Below are 20,444 nucleotides of genomic sequence, written 5' to 3'. Positions count from 1 at the left end.
CTGCAGACAAAACACCCCTCCCTACAACCTTGAGCATTGAGCCTCCCACAAGCTTTCAGCAAACCTTCTACCTCTGTCATCCTGCTAGACACATAGCCCCGTTCTGAACCTGTAGTCCGCAGCCTTCATTGAATGGGTCTCCATCCTCACTCAGAGTGTGAACACCGGGTAAACAGCAAGGTGAAACAGTCTTCTTTCCCCTGCACTGATCCTCCTCTCTGTGCCAGGCTCCCTCCAGGCAGACAGCTCCTGGATTGCCCATGACCACCACTGAGCCAAAGCCATCTGCCCACAGCAGCTTGACTATTCAGAGTCTTCTAGGAAGGTGGCTGTGGGACAGTTCTGTCCCAGTGCTTGTCACAGAGGGACACGTATATGCTCCTTTGTTTCCCCACTTCACACCATATACACAAACCGAACAGGAGTGTGTGTCAGTGCCGGAGCGAAGGATCCAGAGACCACCTTCAGCCAGTGGACTCGCACAAGGAGAGGCCAAATGGTACTTGTTGCTGCCCTCCCCTCAGACAGCCTCACGGCTTTCCTCTGTGGCTCACGATGAAGCTGGGGGACAACCTTACTTTCCCCTCTGGAAGACTGCCTTCATCGTGCCTCTGACCTGGGAAAATGTGTGAGGAAAAAACTAGCTTATGGGCCATAGAAGCCGCTTGAGAGGCGAGAGAGCTGGGCACCTTGGCTGGCAGGGCCTTGACGAAGAGCTGCTGAGCCGGCTGTGTCTAAGTGTCATACTGCCTGAGCCCTTTGTTTACTCACAAGCCCCAGAAACAACCCCGAGCCTCCATCTAGGGACACAGAGGGCTGGCCCCACCCATCTAGGGACACAGAGGGCGGGGTTGGGGAGGCAGACAAGTAATAATGGCTGCCGGAGCCTGCAGAGGAGCAGTGGCTTATGGGACAGCCACCCTGATGCCTCTCTCCCTCTTGCCCTCCTCCCTGCTAGGTCCTGGAGAGAAGTGGAATGCCTATGAATGACTGCCAATATGCAATGCTAGCTTCCAAGTTAGGCTTCAAGAACGAAGACGGCATGAGCTACCAGGACTTTACCATGGGATTTGAAGGTAGCTAGCCAGCAGATGCTGGCGTATCTTGCCCACGATGGGGCCTGATGTCACCACAGGTCTTTCCTGGCAGTGCCGCCAGTTTCCTCATTTGACGACAGTCCCTGGCGGAGAGGTGGAAGCCATCTTTGCCTAATCTTATCCATGTTTCAGTCCTTTCACCAAGTTGAGCAGAACTTGGTGAGCGGACTACGGACTCAGAGTAGAGGATCCCCAGAGTGCTTCCTCAGACCCACCTCACAGCCTTTAAGACTTTCCTCCATAAAAGATGGCTATCTGAGGACTGGGGATATGCGTGTTTCAGGAGTTCTTGCCTGGCATGCACAAGGTTGTGGGATCTCTCTCTCTCTCTCTCTCTCTCTCTCTCTCTCTCTCTCTCTCTCTCTCTCTAGATGCTTGTCTGTAATTAGCAATGTGGCTTGCAGGCTACCATTGTTCCTTTCTCTTCCCAGGTGGGGATGTAGACAGTCTAGATTCAGGGATGAACCCAAGGCCACTGAGGCTGGTCATATTTATACCTATCCCTAATGGTCCTTAAAAAGTTAGTGTCACGAGGTAGGCAGAGCTGAATCACCTCCTTGGCCACCCGTGCTTCTGCTCGTCAGTCTCTCATGAGAGCCAACAGCTGGGCCTCTGGCCCTTTCAAGATTCTAGGGCCATCCATCCCCTTCTCTCAGAGTCCAGCTCCTTGGCAAAGCTACCAAGTTCCTGTACAGAGGCACAGGGATATATTTCTTATTGCTGCAAGGCCTACAGGATGGCTGGACAGAGACTCTAGAAACCCGGGTCACATGTCCCTTCCCCTGTCACTGGCCTTGAGGGGTGACTTCATCGACCCTGCCCCAGGCAGCATCCCTGCTTACACAGTGAGAGACAGCCCTTCCCCTGTGTGAGAGGGAGGCCCTGGTCATCAGAGACAGCTTAGAATGCTGTCACTTCCTGTCTGTTTGACGCCCCTGAAGGAAATTGCAGGAAGAAGAGCTCTGAGGCATATCTGCTATGCAACTGCAGCTCTCTCTGGACACCTGCCTGAGGCCTGGTGGGACAATGTGTCCCATCCTCCTCTGCCTGCCCTGCTTCTCCCTGACCTGTCCCTACCACTATCAATAACCTGCTGTTGCTGCCCTCTTCTAGGCCCTACAGGGCCAGATGCTTCAGGAAAGGAAAGTCATGTTCCAGTGACCCTAGGGTGTGTGTTTGAGTGTGTGTGTGTGTGTGTGTGTGTGTGTGTGTATGTATAAGTTTATATGTGTGTACATATGTGTATATATGTGAGAATGTGTATGTTTGTGTTTATTGTGTGTATGTGTATGTATATGTGTATATGTTTGTTTGCGTGTGTATGTATGTAGACATGTGTGTCTGTGAGTATGTAGATATGTGTGTATTTGTATGTATAAATGTTGATATGTGTGTTTGTGACTGTGCATCTGTGTGTATATGTATATATGTGCTTATATGTATGCGGTTTTTTTATGTGTGTGTATGTGTTGCTCATTGTGGAGGGATTAACTCTGATGATCTGCTAAGCAGTAATCAGCCCCTACTTTGAGGTGGAGAAAGTAGAAGTCAGGGAGCCCTGACCCCACCCTGCCACCCCCAAAGACCCCACATGTTACTACTGCAGCCATGTCCCAGAATGTATCATCTGGTGAGCCAACCTTGTGAGCATGGCGTGAGTGAGGAAGCTATAAATGACCACCGGAGGTCCAGCTGTGCAATCCTGAGTGCTATCTGGGTGGCCAGGGAGCCCACGAACCCCATTTCTAGCACAGCATACACTTCCTTGCCACCAAAAGGGGGCATGAAACTCTAGCTCTTCGTGTAGTTGGAGGGATCTAACTCTGAGCCCCTCTCCTGAGTTCTCTATCATCGTTAAGGGATAGGTAAGGAGGCCTCTTTGCTAGGGGCAAAATGACGACTGCTAATGGGGCCAGCTTAGACTTTGGAGAGTCACTCATTCTTACTCCATCATTCAGAACACAAGCCCCATGTGCTTGCCATATGCCAGAGTCTCTGCTAAGGGCAGATCTGCCCTGACCAGAAGCCCCTCTAGTCCCAGGCTGTGAACTCTGGGATGTGCCCTGGCGGGGTGTTATCAGTGATGATGGAAGGATTGTGGTGAGGAAAGTCTGCTGAGTTAATGAGTAAGGACAAGGGAGAGGCCTTCGGAATCAGGAGGTGAACTAGGAAGGACAGAAGCCTGGGACAGATGTACATGCCAAGGGTACCAAGTGCCATGTGTCCCCATGTTGTGGGAACCAAGCTCTCTTTGAGATAAGAGCCTTCCTAAGATGTGTTGGGAGGTGAGGGAGGCAGATCCTTAGAGAACAGTGCTATGGTGCAACCATGGGATGCTAGGCCGTGTGGGGTCTCTCTCTACCAGGCTTCAGAAGGGAAGGAGCAGGTACTGAGGTTGTCGCAGAGGTGTGGCTGCAGAGCTCACAGAAGTTTCCCACTTGTTATCCTTTTAGACTCTATGCTGAGTGGACTGGAAACAGTTCCACTGCAGTCACGCCCAACCTCTAAAATGAATTTGGATGAGCACTTCGTATCCGCTGAGGAATGCCTGAGAATTTTCCCCAAGAAACTGAAGGACTCGTTCCGGGTAACGTGGTTCTCTACATCGTAGCTTCTCTAAGGCTCCACCCTGCTCCCCACCCTACAGCTCACACATGCATGAGTTCTGGTACCCAGTCAGGCCTGGTAGCTACAGGGGAAACACAGAGACAGGGAGCCGAACTCTGAGAGCCCAATCAACACTGATGGTAGAAACAAAGAAACCCCTCTTAGGGAGCATGGCCACCCATGGGACAGTGGACTTGGAATCCTGCACAGGCTCACTGGCCCTTGTGCGCCGAACAAAGTATGCATGCCCGCTGCCAGCCAGAGTCTGCAGTAAATGCTGGGGCGCCCTGCCTAGAGTCTACTCTTGTCCAAGACACAGACAGCGAGTGGCAACTCATAGACACTGTGGCTACCTTCTGAGGAGATCTTGGTAGAGCACCGTGGGACAAAAGAGGCAGGGCCCTTTAAGGTGTGCTACTCCAGAGGATGAAGGGCTCCTGTTCCAGGTCTGAAGGCCAAGTCAAATGGTGGTAGGAAAGGAAGGAGAAGGCAGACAGGAGCTCAAGCTGGTCAGGAACCAACAGGGCTCTCTAAGGGAAGACAAACAGCAGAACAGAAACATGGACTGCCTGCACATGAGACCTTCAGTGGACAAGGTTGATCAATGGTCCCAAACTCCATGGTAACAAGTAGGAAGGGTTTAGAGAAGGAAGATGAGCTTAATAATTTGCCTGTGTGGGGTGAGAGCACTCGACTTTGTGGGAAGATTGGGCCCCTCCTAACTGGGCAGGAGTAGGTAGGTGAGCAGACCACTGGGAGGCAGCAGACAGGCAGGGAAGAAGCCAGGAAAACCAGAGAGCCTGTGGTGACCTGAGGATATGCCCTAGTAGGAGCCTCATCCAGGTCCTCTGTGGTCCCTATGGTCTTGACCTTCAGTCCGGTCACCTGACTGGCAAGGGCATGCACAGGAGCATGCCTCTGGCTGCATCTACAGACCCAGCCATTGCACCTGCACCCCGTCCTTTAAAACAGTGAGCAGAATGAAGCAGGACCGCAGGAGGATGGCATAAGCCACCCCTCTACACTCCGTTTTCCACCACGCGGTCTGAATCTGGTCTTGCAGGCACGCCGTCCATTCGAGGCCCCTCAGCCTCCTATTTACTCCGACTCTTTGTTCTGCCTCTGCTCTGGCGTGGCCCTCTTCTCACTCGAATTTCTGTTCCTCTCCTGGGCAACTTCTCCTCTCCTGTGGGATAGCTTTGGCCCTCCCAGCTCCCTGTCTTCTTTAAGCCCTCCACATGAGCCACGTGGATCCGCTGGCTCCCAGGGACTCAGCCTGCATGCGTTTGTACGTGGGTTGAGCCACAATTCCACCATCTTTCTCCACCCACCAACCACCCCCTGCCTGCTCCCCACGGTGATCAGTGCTTGCTTAGCTGATGAATCAGTGAGGGTTCTGGTCATGTGCCTGGGAGCACACATGTATATTTTCTTTACTCTCCACCTACCCTATCGAGTAGATATTGAGGAAACATGGTCAGAGATGGAGAGAGTCTTACCCAAAGCCCAATAGCTGTTGGCTGCAATAGCCAGAAACTCGAGTGTATCTGTTCATCACGGCCTCTGTGATGACACCCAGGATTGTCGTGTTGGGGAGGGGAACTTCTGAGACGGAAGCTTGTAAACTTGTGAGGCAAGTGGGTGAGGAGGGTAGGTTCCAGGCACAGGGAGAGAGTCTGATATGTGACATATCTGTGAGACACAAACAGGAGGACTTGGGACTCTTGAGTATGTGGTCTGAGCAACCATCTGCCAAGCCAAGAGACCTGAGAGGATTGAGCAAGAGGTTTGGCCTTTGACCCGCACAGTGGGTCAGCAGTATGAGAGGCTCAGAGCCAGAGTTAGAGGGAACCTGTGAACAGGTGAGTCTGCAGCCCTACTTAGCCCTGGCAGAGCCCCCTCCCCTCTACATGCAGTGACTCTGAGCAGAGCTGACATCGTTTAAACCATCCCCATGTTTTTTTCAGCACAGTGACTGCACATAGGAATGTCTGGTGACCGAATCAGTGAGGTATCTCAGCTAGAACTTTCCACGAAAACCCAAAGCACCTAATCAGACACTAACAAGAAACAGGCCCACTGGGGTTGGGGATTTAGCTCAGCGGTAGAGCGCTTGCCTAGCAAGCGCAAGGCTCTGGGTTCGGTCCCCAGCTCCAAAAAAGAAAAAAAAAAAAAAAAGAAACAGGCCCACTCAGTGTTCTGAACAACTCCTGATGGGGAGCTGTAGTCTGAAGGGATCGGTGTGGCATCTTCAAGACACCAGGAGACATCCTCAAGTTCCCAGGAGAGGGCAGTGTAAGGGCTCCTCAGAAACAGGATACTAGGACCATGTCAGCAGCTCTGCAAGTCAGGGGACAGTGCACATTGTGGCCACAGGCAGATGTTGGTCCACTCGCTGTCTGACTTTAGGCAGCAGACATAGTGACAGTCTTTTAGGATACTCACAGAACAAGCCAAAGGGCCACCAAAGTGTGGCCCATTATTTAGCAGTTTTATATCTGAAGAGGCAAAGGGTGTCACGGTCAGATGCCTGACCCAAAGTTACACTGATAGAGGGTGTGAACCTGTTTCTTTATATCCCGATCACGGGGCCTCTGGGCAGCACCATGAACAGAGCAAAGGGCTTCCTCTCGGCCTTCCAGACAGAGCCCTGACACAGGTGGCTCCTGGTTGTGAAACCTGACAGGGTTTGCTTATCTGAAAAGAGATGTGGCCAGACAGTCCAAACACTCCAGGGCAGGGAGAGTTTTGCCTTCTCCAGGAAGCCCCGCCCACTCTCCTCACTCCATGGGCAGGTACAGGACATGCAGGTGTCCCGAGCTGCCCTCGCTCCTTAAGCTTCCCACTTCCCTGAGTGGCATCTGGCCAGGACAGGAGCTCCCTCCGTGTCCCTGTACGGGGTGGCTGTGAGTGGTGTGTAAGTGGAAGAGAAGTGCATTGACGTGTGTGTTCTGCTCGTAGGACTCGTACGCCGCCTTCTTTAGAATAGACACAGACAGGGACGGCATCATCAGCATGCATGACCTTCACAGACTGCTGCAGTACCTGCTGATCAACATGATGGACTTCGAGTTTGAACGCTTCCTCAGCCTCATGGGCTTGAGACTTAGCGTCACACTAAACTTCCGAGAGTTTCAGAACCTGTGTGAGAAGAGACCCTGGAAGTCAGATGAGGCACCTCAAAGACTCATTAGGTAAGAAGGTGGTGCGGTCAGAGCCATCGGCGCATGCTGGCCCCTCCACCAGGAAGACCAGCAGTGCTGCTGCGGCCATGGTGGGACACAAAAAATGAGCCTGGAACCACCTTTTTTTCCCTTTCTTTTCTCTCCCCGCCTCCTTTTTCTGAGTTTAGAAAACACGTGCACACTACGTGGGAGGTAGAACAATCAGATAAGACACCCATGGTGTCCACGGGGATGTGACTTCATAGCTCACTGCCTACCAGGCCTTTTCTCATTCATATAAATGCATGCACTCCTCCATTTCTCTGCATGGAATCAGAGGTGTGGCCTTCTGCTCAGCCTTTCAAGGCGGAAGCATTGGAAGCCTTTGGATAGACTCTGTTGTCTGAGGCCTTGAGATCAGAGTAGGGACACCGCCTAAGGGATACGTAGCATAGAAGCACCCACTGTCATCTGTAGAAAGCCGATGTGAGCAGAGTCACTGGTCTTTCCCTGACAGTACTATATCATTCTTTTTAAAGTGTGTATGTGTGTGTTCCTATGTGTGACATACGGGGGTGGGTGTGTATACCTGTGCGTGGAGGTCAGAGGTCAGCCTCAGGTCAGCCACAGTGGTGTTCCTCAGGAACCACCCGCCCTATCTTTGAGACATTGTCTCTCCCTGAGCTTTCGAGCATGCACCACCACGGCTAGCTTCCTACATGGGTGCCGAGGCTTCAACTTAGTCTCATCTCAAGGCTCTCCTCCTCTGACAGGCCCAGGTGGAGGGGCTACATCTGGCAGGACGGATAAGCGCATGTGCCTGGCATTTCTGATAGGATCCCACCTCGTCACAGGTGGTGTTATTTATTGGCCCAGATAAATTATTTACCAGTTTGTAGCTCCCTCTGTGTTGGCAGATGGAGGTTGTTTACTTGTGTAAACAAGATACAACCTCCTTCCATCTCGGCGCCTAAAGTACCCCAGGCCAGCGTGCTGCGTTAGATAGTAGAGACGCAGGGCAAGGCTGCCAAAAGCCTCCCGTCCTCAGCGCCTCACGGGGCTTCCGTCCTTACAAGTCAGTGGTGAAGACACCACAGGGTCCTGTCAGCCTTCCCAGGCCCCCATGGGGGTCACAGCCGCAGAGGCCAGGGTGGCAGGGCAGCGGATCCTTTGCGACCCGTGAAGTTCCGTGATTCTGAGGAGTCCAGTAGGCAGTTGGAAAGAAATGTCGAAGAAACATGGGTGAGGCCAGACACTCATGGCATTGCTCTGAGGGTGGAGGGGGTGAAGCCAGGGATACCAGAAGCATTAAGTAGGAGAGTCATGAAGGAGTCATGCTGGGAACCAGATAGGGAGGTCTCAGGCCATGACGTAGGACCCAGAGGCAACCACTGACCTGTGGTCTCAACTGTTCCCAATTTCCTGATCCGTTTAGTGGGCAGAGCAGCCCAGGCATCCACCACTGTGCCCCAGGCAGGCCTGCGTAGGGACAGCAGCACCAGGCCTTTCTGAGGTATCTTGAGCACTCCTCATCTGTAAGTAATTGAGTGGAATCCTGATCCTCTTTGACTCCTTTAAGCCTAACTCTGGTAAGATTGCCATGGTAGTGGTTGGGTGTCGTGTCTCAGTGGTTAGACGCATGCCCTGCTCTTAGGGAGGCCCCAAGTTCAGGTCCCTGCACCTTTGTCAGGTAGTTCACAACCACATGCCACCCAGCCCCGCTGAGGACACCTGCACTCATGTGCACTCACCCCCACATAGGTACACATCACTAGACATAAGTAGAGTAAGTCTTGAAAGTTAGAAATTGCTGGGGCTGGGAGAAAGGACCTCTGCTTTCTTTTCTTTTCTTTTTTTTTTTTTTTTTTTTTTTTTTTTTTTTTTTTCCGGAGCTGGGGACCAAACCCAGGGCCTTGCACTTCCTAGGCAAGCGCTCTACCACTGAGCTAAATCCCCAACCCAGGACCTCTGCTTTCTAATACACCTCTGCTGTTCAACTGAATGTGGACTCGCAAAATCAGAGAATCAGAACTAAAATGTCCTATGGTTCCTCCCTAAGACACCCAATATCCTTTTATACATACCTTCTGCTTTTTCAAACCCCTGGGGAAGAAACAGGCCCTCTGGGCTATGTGTGCTGGGGCGGAAGGCACAATTTGTTCTTAAATCTGAAAATAAAGTTTCGGAAGATCCCGGGCGTGCAGCCGGGGAAATGAGACTGTGTTGTAAGAATTGAGTCCAGATGTGAAACCACAGACTTTAATGGCACCTTTGAAGCATCAGGGGTGGGGTGGGGGAGTTTGGGAGAGTCCTAACCCATCACTCCTAAGCACGGTTGTGCGTTCTTTTCTCTTCAGATGTAAACAGAAAGTTGCAGACTCTGAGCTAGCCTGTGAGCAGGCTCATCAATACCTCATCATGAAAGCCAAAACCAGATGGGCAGACCTGTCCAAGGTAAGGGAGGTGGGGGGAGCCCACTTCCGCTGTTAGTGACTGCTGGGCTGGCCCAGCTGCCAGAGCAGTGTGGAGAAGGGGAGACATCGCCATGCACCCTCAGTGTTGTACCTGCTGTTCTATACAACAGACTTTCCCCAACACTCTGAGTGCACCTGGCTTTGCCCTAACCAAAGCACCAGCACCGACTGCAGCTGTGGTGACGTTCATTGGATATTTCTGTCACTGCCAAGTAATAGAGATGGTATAACTGTAGAGTCCTAGAACATTCTACCTGTGCTTTCAACCACTGAGGAGAGTGGACTCAGTGAAGGAACTTTATGCTTGAAACAGGAGAGGTTATCAAAGGTGTTTAAAGACACAGTAAAGGACTGGTGAGGTGGCTCAGCAGGAAGAGGAGCTTGCGGCCAAGCCTGAAGACCTGAGTTCAATCCCTACACCCCATGTGGTGGAAGGGGAGAGAACCGATCCTTCCAAGTTGTTCTTTGACCTTCACTGTGCACTATGTAATGCAAACACGTGCACGAAGATGTGGAGGAGAGACGCTGCTCACGGCTCATGTGCCAGCCATTCTAGTATTCTGGAGGCCAACGTAGTAAAAGTGTTACAAGTTCGTAGGCAGACAGAACTACATAGCAAGTCCGTGTCTCAAAAACATAAGAAAACTAAGGTATGGTTGCTCACACTATCCTAGTTCTAGAGGGGTGGAGGTAGGATGATCAGGAGTTCGAGGTCAGCCTCAACTACAGAGTGAGTTTGAGACCATTCTGAGCTGTGTCATATACTGCAGAGAAAGGAGGGAAAGAGTAGCGAGAGATTTACAATTCTTTTTTCTTTTTTTTTTTTTTTCGGAGCTGGGGACCGAACCCAGGGCCTTGCCCTTGCTAGGCAAGCACTCTACCACTGAGCTAAATCCCCAACCCCATTTCTTTATGGTTTTCAAATGTTTGAATTGTTTATTAATTTAAGATAGAGTGAGACTCTTTCCAAGGAATTAATCATTTTAATTCCATGTCCCTGAAGAGCACTGACCTGAAAACATCATTTAGATGTCTAATAAAAAAAATCTGTAAGTTTATAAAAAGAGAGAGAGAGAGAGAGAGAGAGAGAGAGAGAGAGAGAGAGAGAAAACAAAGTCCCAAATACACACCATTAAATTCTTCTGAAGTAAGTTCTACTCTGAATCACTGGTGAGAAGGTGAGAAGACTGTGTGGAACTTGGGGCCTGTGGAGAAGTTCTGACCTGAGCTCGGGCTTGGAGAAGAGTTAAAGTTTAAAGGGGAAATCAGGGCAAGAGTCAACAATGGTTTGACACAACAGCCAATGGGCATCGTAGGAGCTGTTTCCACATTTCGACAAGACGACAGGAAGTGCCTTTCCAAGACACATGCCACCATGAGCAATCTCATAAGTTGTGATGTCATGGATAGCCAATCTGACAATGACAGGGACAGCTAAGCCTCAGGACAGCAGGATGGGATGGACAAAGTTTCTCCTGAATCTGGGATGTGGGTTCACCAAGGACACCGTGACCTTCCCCAGAAAGGAAGGTCACTGTCTCAGTTAGGGCTTCAATGCTGTGAACAGACACTATGACCAAGGCAGTTCTTGTAAGGACAGCATTTAGTTGGCGCTGGCTTATAGGTTCAGAGGTTCAGTCCGGTATCATCAAGGTGGGAGCACAGCAGCAGCATCCAAGCAGGCATGGTGTGGGAGGAGCTGAGAGTTCCACATCTTCATGGAAGGCCTCGAAATGAAGACGGGCAGTTATGGCTAGGGTATTAAAGTCCACACTCACAGTGACACACTCCAACATCTCCTAATAGTGCCACTCCCTGGCCCAAGCACATACAAAGCATCATGGTCACAATTGCAAGCTGCAGTGCCCGCCCTCTCTGTCTTTAAGGGTGACCTTGCTGTGTCTGACTTCCTCATTTGCTCTCCCCATGGGCTCTCTCTTGGCTCCTGCCTAATGCAAAGTTCTGTTGGATTCCCTCAAGCCTGGGCCGGCTTCTCCTCCACACAGTGCCCTCAACAAGTGTGCTGCGGCCCACCGAGGCAGGGCTGCACCCTCCCTTCCTTTCCCTCCTCCTCACTGCTCTCTTCTCTCCAAGGTGACATGCTAGACCCTTTCCACCTTCCTCCACACTACTCTGACCTGGAGTTAAGCCATTTCTGTCTGCTATGGCCATTCTGCTCTTAGTGGGCAGCTCCTGGATCCTCACGGCCAGATACAATTGCCAGCTCTGGGGCTGCGTAGTCAAGGAAGCTCCATCCTGATCCTAGTCGACTGCGTATGACGTCATCAGCGAGGGTCGGGGTTTGTCCATGTGCTTCTGCAGCTGATCACTGTTTCCTTCTCCGTCTGTGTGATGACGGACCACGCTGGAGGAGTTTCCCAGCACTGAGCATGCTTTGAGTGGTGAATCCCACCTGGCCAAGGTTTCCAGTTTGTATCCACAGTTGGTTCAGTTGGCTGGCACACACTTGCCCTCAGGCGTGCCCAGCACCTTGTCCAGCACCATCCGAATGCTTGGCTCACAGCGTTGGGGAAGTAGGAAGGGTTCTTGTGGCTTCTGTCTTCCTGGCACATTAGGCTTTCTGTGCATACCTGTCTGCCCTGAGAAGCTGCACCTGAGTGCCCCAAGCAATAGGCAGTGGCTTGCCCTGGCCTCGCTCCTATCACAGCCTGCACGGGTTCATTTTGCTCATCTGCTAACAGGGTAGTGGGACAGTGCAATGCCTCCCGAGATTCCTGTACGCCAGGCCCAAACTAGCCGAGAGCTTGGTTATGTTTCAGCCGTGACTCTGCTGGAGCAGGGGTTGTAGAATCCAAACATGTGATTGAGAGAGATTTAAAGGGGTCAGCCTGCATCCGGATGGAGGAGAATACTCTCTTAGGTTGGCTGGCAGCACACTCATGTGCAGACCAGATAGACGTCGTTTTGTTGGTATGTCCCTTCTCCGCTCTCCCCTGCAGCAGCGTGCATTCGAGTTTGTCATTCCCGCAGGTGTGGGATTCAGTTCCAGCTCACACTCCGTTGGTGATTAAGGAGACCATACATCTTTCCATTTGGCTTTTTCTTATTCGGGCTGCCTGTGAAATGCTTGCTGGGGTCCTTTTTTCTTTTGCTCTCCTACCTTGATCTCAGTGAAGACCTTCTCCTGTTCTCCTCAGGGAATCAGTTCCAACCTTCACTTTGAGATGAGGACCAGGCATGCGGTGTGCCCTGGGCCATGCCTACCTTCAGCTCCTCTGCAGGGTGACCAGGTGTCCCTGCTCCACCTTTACCTCCCCACAGCTCCATCCCCACCCTCCACCCCTCCCACAGAGTCTGTGAACACCTCATCTCACCAATGATCAGTTTGTCCTGGTCCCGGTTACACCGTTCTAGTTGCTGTAACTTATGAATGCACCTTCATAAATCTTGTTGTGCTTAAGATCAAATGCAGGTCCTAGTACACTATAGGCAGATATTCCCTTGCTGGGCTGCCCCTCCCGCCTTTATGAATACATCTTGGCCAGCTAGTTCCATTGCCAAGTTCCATTAAAAATATTAAATGTTGGGGGGGGGGCAGTAACACATTTGATACCTGCTTAACAGGTATGGTGGCATACGTCTTTAAATCTGGCACTCAGAGGCAGAGAAAGGTAAATATCTGGGAGTTTCAGAACAGTCTGGCCTAGACCTGCCTGGGCTGCATAGTGAGACCCTGTCTACAAACAAACAAACAAGCATGACGACCCGAGTTTGACCCTAGGACCCACATTTTAGAAAGCCAGGCATGGTGGTCCATGTCTGTGACCTCAGTGCTGGGGGATGTGAGGATGGAATGACCCCTGGGGTTTGCAGTCCTCCCTGGGGCTGGCTCAGTGAACCCCATATCTCAGTCTCAAAAGCATAAGGGCAAGCAGCACCCTGGCACAGCACCGCTCACATGTCCACATAGACAAGTGTTGAGTGTCCCAGAAGCTGCGGAGGGTCTCTGGGTCTGCACATCACTGAGTGCCACCTTCTGTTGTAGAATTTCATAGAAACTGACAATGAGGGCAACGGCATCCTCCGGCGAAGGGACATTAAGAACTCACTGTACGGCTTTGACATCCCCCTCACCCCGAGAGAATTTGAGAAGCTTTGGCAAAAGTAAGTGTGCCCGTAACGGGGCTGTTCTTGTGTGTCTGGCCAATTCAGTGCAGCTCCTCACCAGGGTCTCGGGGGAAGTGGGGCTGCAGATGGGTTTCTTCGGTTGCATCTGATCCTGGTCCTCCTCCCTCCTTCCTGGTAGAGAGCAGCTGTGGGTGGACAGGCTGGCCCTCAGGCCTCTGAAGAATTGGGTCTCCCCCAGCAGCAGTACCAAGTGGAGAGGTTTGCAGAGGTCATAGTTCAGGCTCCTGCTTTCTCTGCAGCAGATCTCAGGGGTCTCCTCCAGAGATGGCAAAGGCAAAGCAAAGGCAGTCTGCCCATGCCTAGACGTGGCAGGCGGCGCTGCCAAGTGGTTTACTGAGGAAATGAGCCACACCATGACAACTTGGAGCAGTTTCCCAGGGCGCTCTTAAACAGAACAGGATCTGATGTAAGGCCATTTTCAAGTGCATTTTAGACTGAGCTAATTTGAACCAGGCCCCATTATGATATCTCCCTGTGTCAACGCCTAAGTTTCCAGTTGCTAGCAGTGTGGTGAGCTCTAAGCTAATAACGCAGTGAGCTGTAAGCTAACAGAGCTGTGAGCTAACAGAGCAGTGAGCCCTGTGCTAACAGTGCAGTGAGCTATAAGCTCTGGGTCCGGTTCTGTCTTTGAATGACCTCTTTCTCCAGCACGTGCTGATCAGCCCTCAGGTCCCCAGGAGGTGTGCCCCTGCACTGCATGCACACTGAGGGTCATGGTCACTGAGTGACACATCCCACTTTCAGTCTTTTACCTGCCTCCACGCAATGCTTCCAACATCGAAAATCAAAGAGAAGAGCTGAAAGCCTGAAGGGGACCAGGAGCCAAGGAGGAACTGAGGAAGGAAGGCTACACAGCCCGAAACTCAACCCCACACCCTAGGGTCAGGGTCCAGAGGAAATGAGGGTACCCTTTACAGCTCAGAAAGCTGCCTCCACCCCAACAAGAGCCGTATCTGGGTGCTGCCCCAGAAGCTGCTAAAGTTCCAGCTGGCGCTGAGCACGAGCTGCCACCACCACTGTCCCAGCAGGACTCTTGCACTCACCTGCCTCCACTGGTCTGGATCTCCTTGGAACAGCAGAGTGGGACAGAGGAGTCCTGCAGAAGGATGAGCAGGGAGAGCCATGGGGAGGGTGTCATTTTCCAGGACAGCAGCTGCTAGAACCAGGAGTGGTTGTGGTTTGAATAGGTAAGCCCATCATAGACTCGAGTGTTTGAATGCTTGGCCCTTATGGAGTGGCACTATTAGGAGGTGTGGCCTTGTTGGAGGAAGGATGTCATTGTGGAGATGGACTTTGCGGTCTCATAGCGCTCAAGCTCTACCCAGTGTGGAATCCAGTCTCCTCCTGGCTGCCCGAGGATCAAGATGTAGAACAATTCTTAGCTCCTTCTCCAGCACCATGTCTGCCTGGATGCTGTCATGCTTCCCGCCATAACAATACTAGACTGAACCTCTAAGACTGTAAGTCAGCACCAATTAAGTGTTGTCCTTTCTAAGAGTTGCTTTGGTCACGGTGTTTGTTCAGAGCAGTTGAACCCTAACTAAGACAGAGTTGGTAGCAGGGACTGGGGTATTGCTGTGACAGACTGATTGTGCTGTTATTGGAGGAATGTGGATTTGGGGACTTCGGATTAGTAAATCATGCTTTAATTGGTGTCTCATGGGCCATACTAGTAGGAACGTGGAAGACAGTGTTGTTGAGGGTGATTTGAACTGTGGGGAACTGGCTCGAGAGGTTTCAGAGGAAAAGAATTTTAATATTCTGCCTAGAGATAGTTTTTTATGATATTTTGGTAAAGAATATGGCTGCTTTTTGCTCTTGTTGGAAGAGTCTGCCTAAGGCTAAGGTGAAGAGATTTAGATTAATTTCATTGGCAAAGGAAATCTCAGAACAGCTTAGTATAGACTCCATCGTGTGGTTCCTAGGACCTTATGAAGAGCATTTTGATGAAACTTCGCAAGCAAAGGAAAAGTTCAAAATGTACAGTTCAAGGGACAAAGGGGCACCAGGAAGTGGAATGGAGCTAAATCCGTTCATGGAGACAAACAGATTAAAGATATTAAATGAAATTTAAGGGAACAATGACCTCAGGGCAAGATCCCACCCAGACAAACTTTCATTTTATAAAAAGGATGTTCCCGTAGAGCGCTTGCCTAGGAAGCGCAAGGCCCTGGGTTCGGTCCCCAGCTCCGGAAAAAAAAAAGAACCAAAAAAAAAAAAAAAAAAAAAAAAGAAAGGATGTTCCCCTAGGGACATTGCCACCTATTCTAAATAGGTGTATTGTGATGCCCATTCTAGATTGTCAACTCGATTGCATCTGGAATGAACTATAATACAGAAATGGAGGGCACACCCATGATCTGGATCTTGAGGCTGGAAGACATGGGCCTTTGATCCTGATCTTGAGGTGGGATGACACATCTTTTGATCCAGATTGACACATGCCTTTTATCCTAGCACTCAGGAGACATGGGCATGCAATCTCTGAGTTCAAGACCAGCCTGGTCTATAGAGCAAGTTCCAGAACAGCCAAGTCTAAGCAGAGAAGGGAACCATTGAAAACAGAAAGCTAATGAAGATCTAACTGAACAAGGGGTCATGTTCCAGCCCCAGCTAACAGCAGAACTCACAGCTTTGGCCATGTGGTTCTGGTTTTAGAGCCAGGGATAGAATTTCCTTCTAAGACTAAGGAAAGTGCTGAGGCCAGGAATGTGTAAGGGATGTCCTTACATGGAGGCCCAGAAAGGTCATTGCGTGAGGTGGCCAAGGTTGTACCTTGTGTTGACAGCTAGGCTTGGTAATGTGTAGGAATCACTCAGGTGATTTATGTCATGGAGAGTAGCAGAGACTCGGCACTGTGAGAGGTCAAGAGAGACCATTGGTGAAGGTGCAGCCTCAGTGTCAGTTGAAGGCCCAGGACTGAAGGGGTCATGAAAAGAATTTGAGGTGTGGCACCAAGAAGAGAGCCTATGAGAGGCTAGTGGTGGAGCCGAATTGCAGCAGAAGACCCCCTTGTTTTGGAAAAACAGTGCCATGGGGTGATCACCAAGAACAGCAGCAGAAGCTGTGAAGGTGAAGCCTGGATTGACCTGGAGACCCCAAGAGTTTAGAGATCACAGAGCTGTGGGACACCTGTCCAGGAGAGCTGCTAACCGAGTGGAAACAGCCCAAGAGAAAGAAGTGTGTTTCAGTCAGCAAAGAAGGGACTTGGGGATGTGAAGAGTGCTTTGGTATCAGTCATGGAGATGCTGAGTTTGGAGTTTCTCCAGCTCCAGTATCTCCTCACTGTGCTCCCTTCCCTACGTTTTGGAATGGTAATGTATATCCTGTGCCATGATATGTTGGAAGGATGTGATCTGCTTTTTGATTTTATAAGGGCTTACAGATAAGAGAAAGTATGAATCTCAGAAGAGACCAAAAACTTTGGACTTTTAAACATTGTTAAATGTGATAGATTGCAGGGACTCTTGCAGTTGGACTAAATGCATTTTGCATCATGCTATAGCTACGAGTGTGTGTGGGCCAGGGAGTAGAGCGTGGTAGTTTGAATAGTTTAGACTCATGTGTTTGAATGCTTGACCCAGGGAGTGGCACTATTAGGAGGTGTGGCCTTGTTAGAGGAAGTGTGTCACTGTGGAGGTGGGGTCTCCTATGTTCAAGCCCCACCCAGTGTGGAATCCTGGCTGCCTGAGGATCATGATGTAGAACTCTCAGCTCCTTCTCCAGCACCACGTCTGCCTGGACATAATAATGGACTGAACCTCCAAAACTGTGAGCCAGCCCCAGTTAAATGTCATCCTTTGTAAGAGTTGCCTTGGTCATGGTGTCTCTTCAGAGCAATAACACCTTAAGACACAAAGGCATCTAGAAGACAGACAGTAGGACCTCCAGAGAGCATGTGGTGTGACCATGAATGGCAGCTGAACTCCATGAAGGCCAGGTCACAGTGGACCTTGTCCTGGAGCCAAGAGGTCAGTAGGAAGACAATATGGACAAGCCTACTTCTGAAGGCCTCCCTGAGCTACACAGGGAGGAAGGGAGCTGCAGGAGACCATCCTGGAGCTCGGAAGCCAACAGGGGCTCGTGGTGCCAAGCGGGAGGAGGCTGCAGGCTATCCAGGAGGATGGGAAGGGAGAGGAATGTTGAGGATTGAGGCGGTGGTACCAGCCTTTAGCAGCCCGGATGTGAGGCAGTGTGAGAAGGCAGAAGCTCCTGGGATGTGATGCCCAGAGCAGCACAGTCAACCACCGGACCCTGCGCTGCATCGGAGACAGCGAGGGGACAGCGAGGGCACCGTGCAATGCATGTGGAGAATATAAGGCACCTGAGGCCAGAACAGCGGAAATTTAGATTAGGAAGGGTTCTGATTGGTCAAAGGAGATCAAGGAGAGCAGACATCAGGCATATGAACTGGATGCTACCTCTTCATGCACAGCACCCCACCCCAGCCTTTCCCCTTAGGGCCGCTGGTGAGAACAAGCCTGCCTTCCTTTTTTTGCAGCAGAGGGCGCTGTGGGCAGTGAGTACGCCCCCTCAGGCATTCTCAGGGCATCTGTAGCCTCCCTTGCAGCTGTCCTAACATCTGGTTGCACCAGAAAGCTGCAGTGAGACAGCTGACCAGCTCAAGGCTGACTGACAGTGTAAAGGAGGCAGTGTACCCTGCTGCTCTTGATAAACGGGGGCCCAGGAAGTCTGGGGCTCACATGATGCCTTCCAGCTCAGGAAGCCTGGGTGTATCCAAACATGTCAGAGCAAGAAGCCAGCAAGAAACAGAGGAAAGTGGTGTGCTTCTCCCGACAACTCGGGTATGAGATCTAGATGGGAGGGGCTTTCAGCATCCCGTGTTCACCCAGCACTTACTGGCGCCTCTGAAGTACACCTCCTCGTGCTGCGGATTAGCCTGGAAGGGCCCGTTTTACGTTGTTGAGATAAATTAATAAATTGACCCCAAATCTCAGTGGTTCAAGTACCTCCATATGTTCCTCTTCCTTCAAACTCCACCCTGTACCTGATGGTTCCTGAGGACACTTCCCTCCCAGGAAGTGAGGACGACTCAGCCAGCTTCCAGGGTGTAGCTTCCTCATCTCCGTGAGTGCTCACTCAGGAGGTGCAGACTATAGAGCCCTGGGCCCTGGCATGCAGGGATCAGGCTGGTTCTAGGGGTGGACGGAAAGCTGCCCACTGAAGCCAGCTCTGGAGCCCTGAGCCTGAGCACCCAGGAGCAGCCTGCTTGGCTAAGCTGCAAGGAGCTGCCGAGAACCCCTGACCACATGGAAGATGTGTTCCCCTTCAGTCCTGGGGTCACTGGGAGAGCCTCCTGTGGGTCTCAGCTGAAGGCTCTACCCTCAGTGTCCACTCAGCAGCTCTAGGACGGGACAGCTCGGCTGCATCTGAATGAGCAGCCATTGAACCCAGGAGCCATAGATGGGGGAAGGGTGTTCCAGGAGCAGAGCTTCTGGAAGGAGCTGGGGATGTACTGCTTGTATGGAAAAAGCCCAAGGCCTCAACCTGCGCAGGGCCCACAGTGGTGGTGAGATGGGTGGGGCCGGGCTTCCCCTGGAGTAACGGGCATCCTGAGGCCTCCAGTGGGAACTTGCTGATTTGAATCCAGAGCCAACGTGTTGGAAACCCTGGAGAAGGCATGTTATGGGTGCACAGAAGAGGCCATGGTGCAGGAAAGCTGCTATGTCAGAAGCATCTGTGGAGACCAGCAGGTGTGTGCGGACACCAGCCAGGAGGATGCTGGGAGGTCCTCAGTCCTGACAGGGTCCTATGTAGGGACTCGGATATAAAGTAGCACTTTCCAGTGTGCGTTCTAACCAAGAACCCTGACAAAGAAGCCATGCTGTAGGCCGTCACCCTGTTCTCCGTGAGCAGGAAGTGAGATTGCTTCTGCCATTGCTAAAGGCAGAGCCTAGAATACCACCTTCCTTTGATGCCTGAACAGGATGTGCAAGGTGGGCAGGCTGGATGAGTAGGGCCTGCGGCTTAGGGAAGAAGACGGCTGGGGCAGAAACCAAGGAACAGAGGTTCACTGTGGGGGCCTGCCTGTCATGAAGCTCAGCATGGAAACCCTGTCAAAGGTCGGAATGAGGAAGAAATCCAGCAGGCTCTAGAGCAGCCTGTGTCCCATGGCTCCCTGGAAGGCGAGAATGTGCTATCCCTGGGAGGGCGGAAGTGGCCTGCACAGGATGGGGCTACAGCAGAGGCCACTTCACCTACTGCCACGCTGTCAGGAGTTGCTCTGGGTGCCTAACGGGTACCAGCTTAGAAAGTCAGCCACTCCTCATTCTGAAAAGCAGATGTTTGGGCCATCAAACCAGTCCCTAAGATGGTACCATAGAGAATTCCTCCCGTCCCAGCTGCACAAGGCTCCTGGAGCCTCTCCACATGTTCTAGGTCATCTTCAGGTTATGTCCCATGCCCTTGACCAGGCCCTCTACCTCCGGGGCCACGGTGCTCAAAGGTCCTTCTGAGACCCATGCAAGAGTCCAGTGTCCAAATGGCACAGAGGACTAAGACTCTGAGCAAAGTTGAGTGACGGGTGTGCGTGTCCGCAGACCTCATGTGTGACCAATCACACTACACAACGCATGGGCAGAGTCACCTGCCTAACCATGACTTCGTGACCACTGCTGTGCGTACATGCGAGCTTTTCTGGGGCCTCTGATCAGGACACATTTTCCTTGGCATATCTGTTGCTCAGTGATTTTAAAATTCAACCTTTGTAGACAGTTGGGTTTTTTTAATGTTACACAGAGGATTGCATAATGAAGGGTGAGGTTATGTAAGCAGAATTAGCTCTGCGACGATTCACATTCATAGCAGAGTTTTTTTTTTCTTTTTTCTTTTTTTTTTTTTTTGCAACTGTGCAATCTGCTCTTCCTCGTCTCTGTGATGAGAAGAGCCTGCTTGCCATCTTCATTAATAAAGTAATTAAGAAGTGCCTTTTC

At 51.3% G+C, this 20,444-nt stretch overlaps 1 protein-coding gene across 8 annotated transcripts in view; it reads left to right on the top strand.

Annotated features, from left to right (window-relative positions):
• Efcab6 (EF-hand calcium binding domain 6) overlaps window positions 1-20,444 on the top strand; it is a 187,389-nt gene that overhangs the window by 126,982 nt on the left and 39,963 nt on the right. For 7 of the 8 annotated variants that reach the window (XM_087557480.1, XM_087557478.1, XM_087557481.1 and 4 more), the window contains 5 exon segments: window positions 959-1,076; window positions 3,551-3,684; window positions 6,666-6,898; window positions 9,226-9,322; window positions 13,349-13,467. In XM_087557480.1, coding sequence (XP_087413606.1) covers window positions 959-1,076; window positions 3,551-3,684; window positions 6,666-6,898; window positions 9,226-9,322; window positions 13,349-13,467 — 701 coding nt within the window. 8 annotated transcript variants of the gene reach the window in all.

The sequence above is a fragment of the Rattus norvegicus genome, chromosome 7 (genome assembly GCF_021556685.1).
Source record: "Rattus norvegicus strain SHRSP/BbbUtx chromosome 7, alternate assembly SHRSP_T2T, whole genome shotgun sequence".
Classification (NCBI taxonomy): Eukaryota; Metazoa; Chordata; class Mammalia; order Rodentia; family Muridae; genus Rattus; species Rattus norvegicus.
The sequence above is the reverse complement of the archived record's forward strand: the minus strand, read 5'-3'. Positions and strand labels throughout refer to the sequence as shown.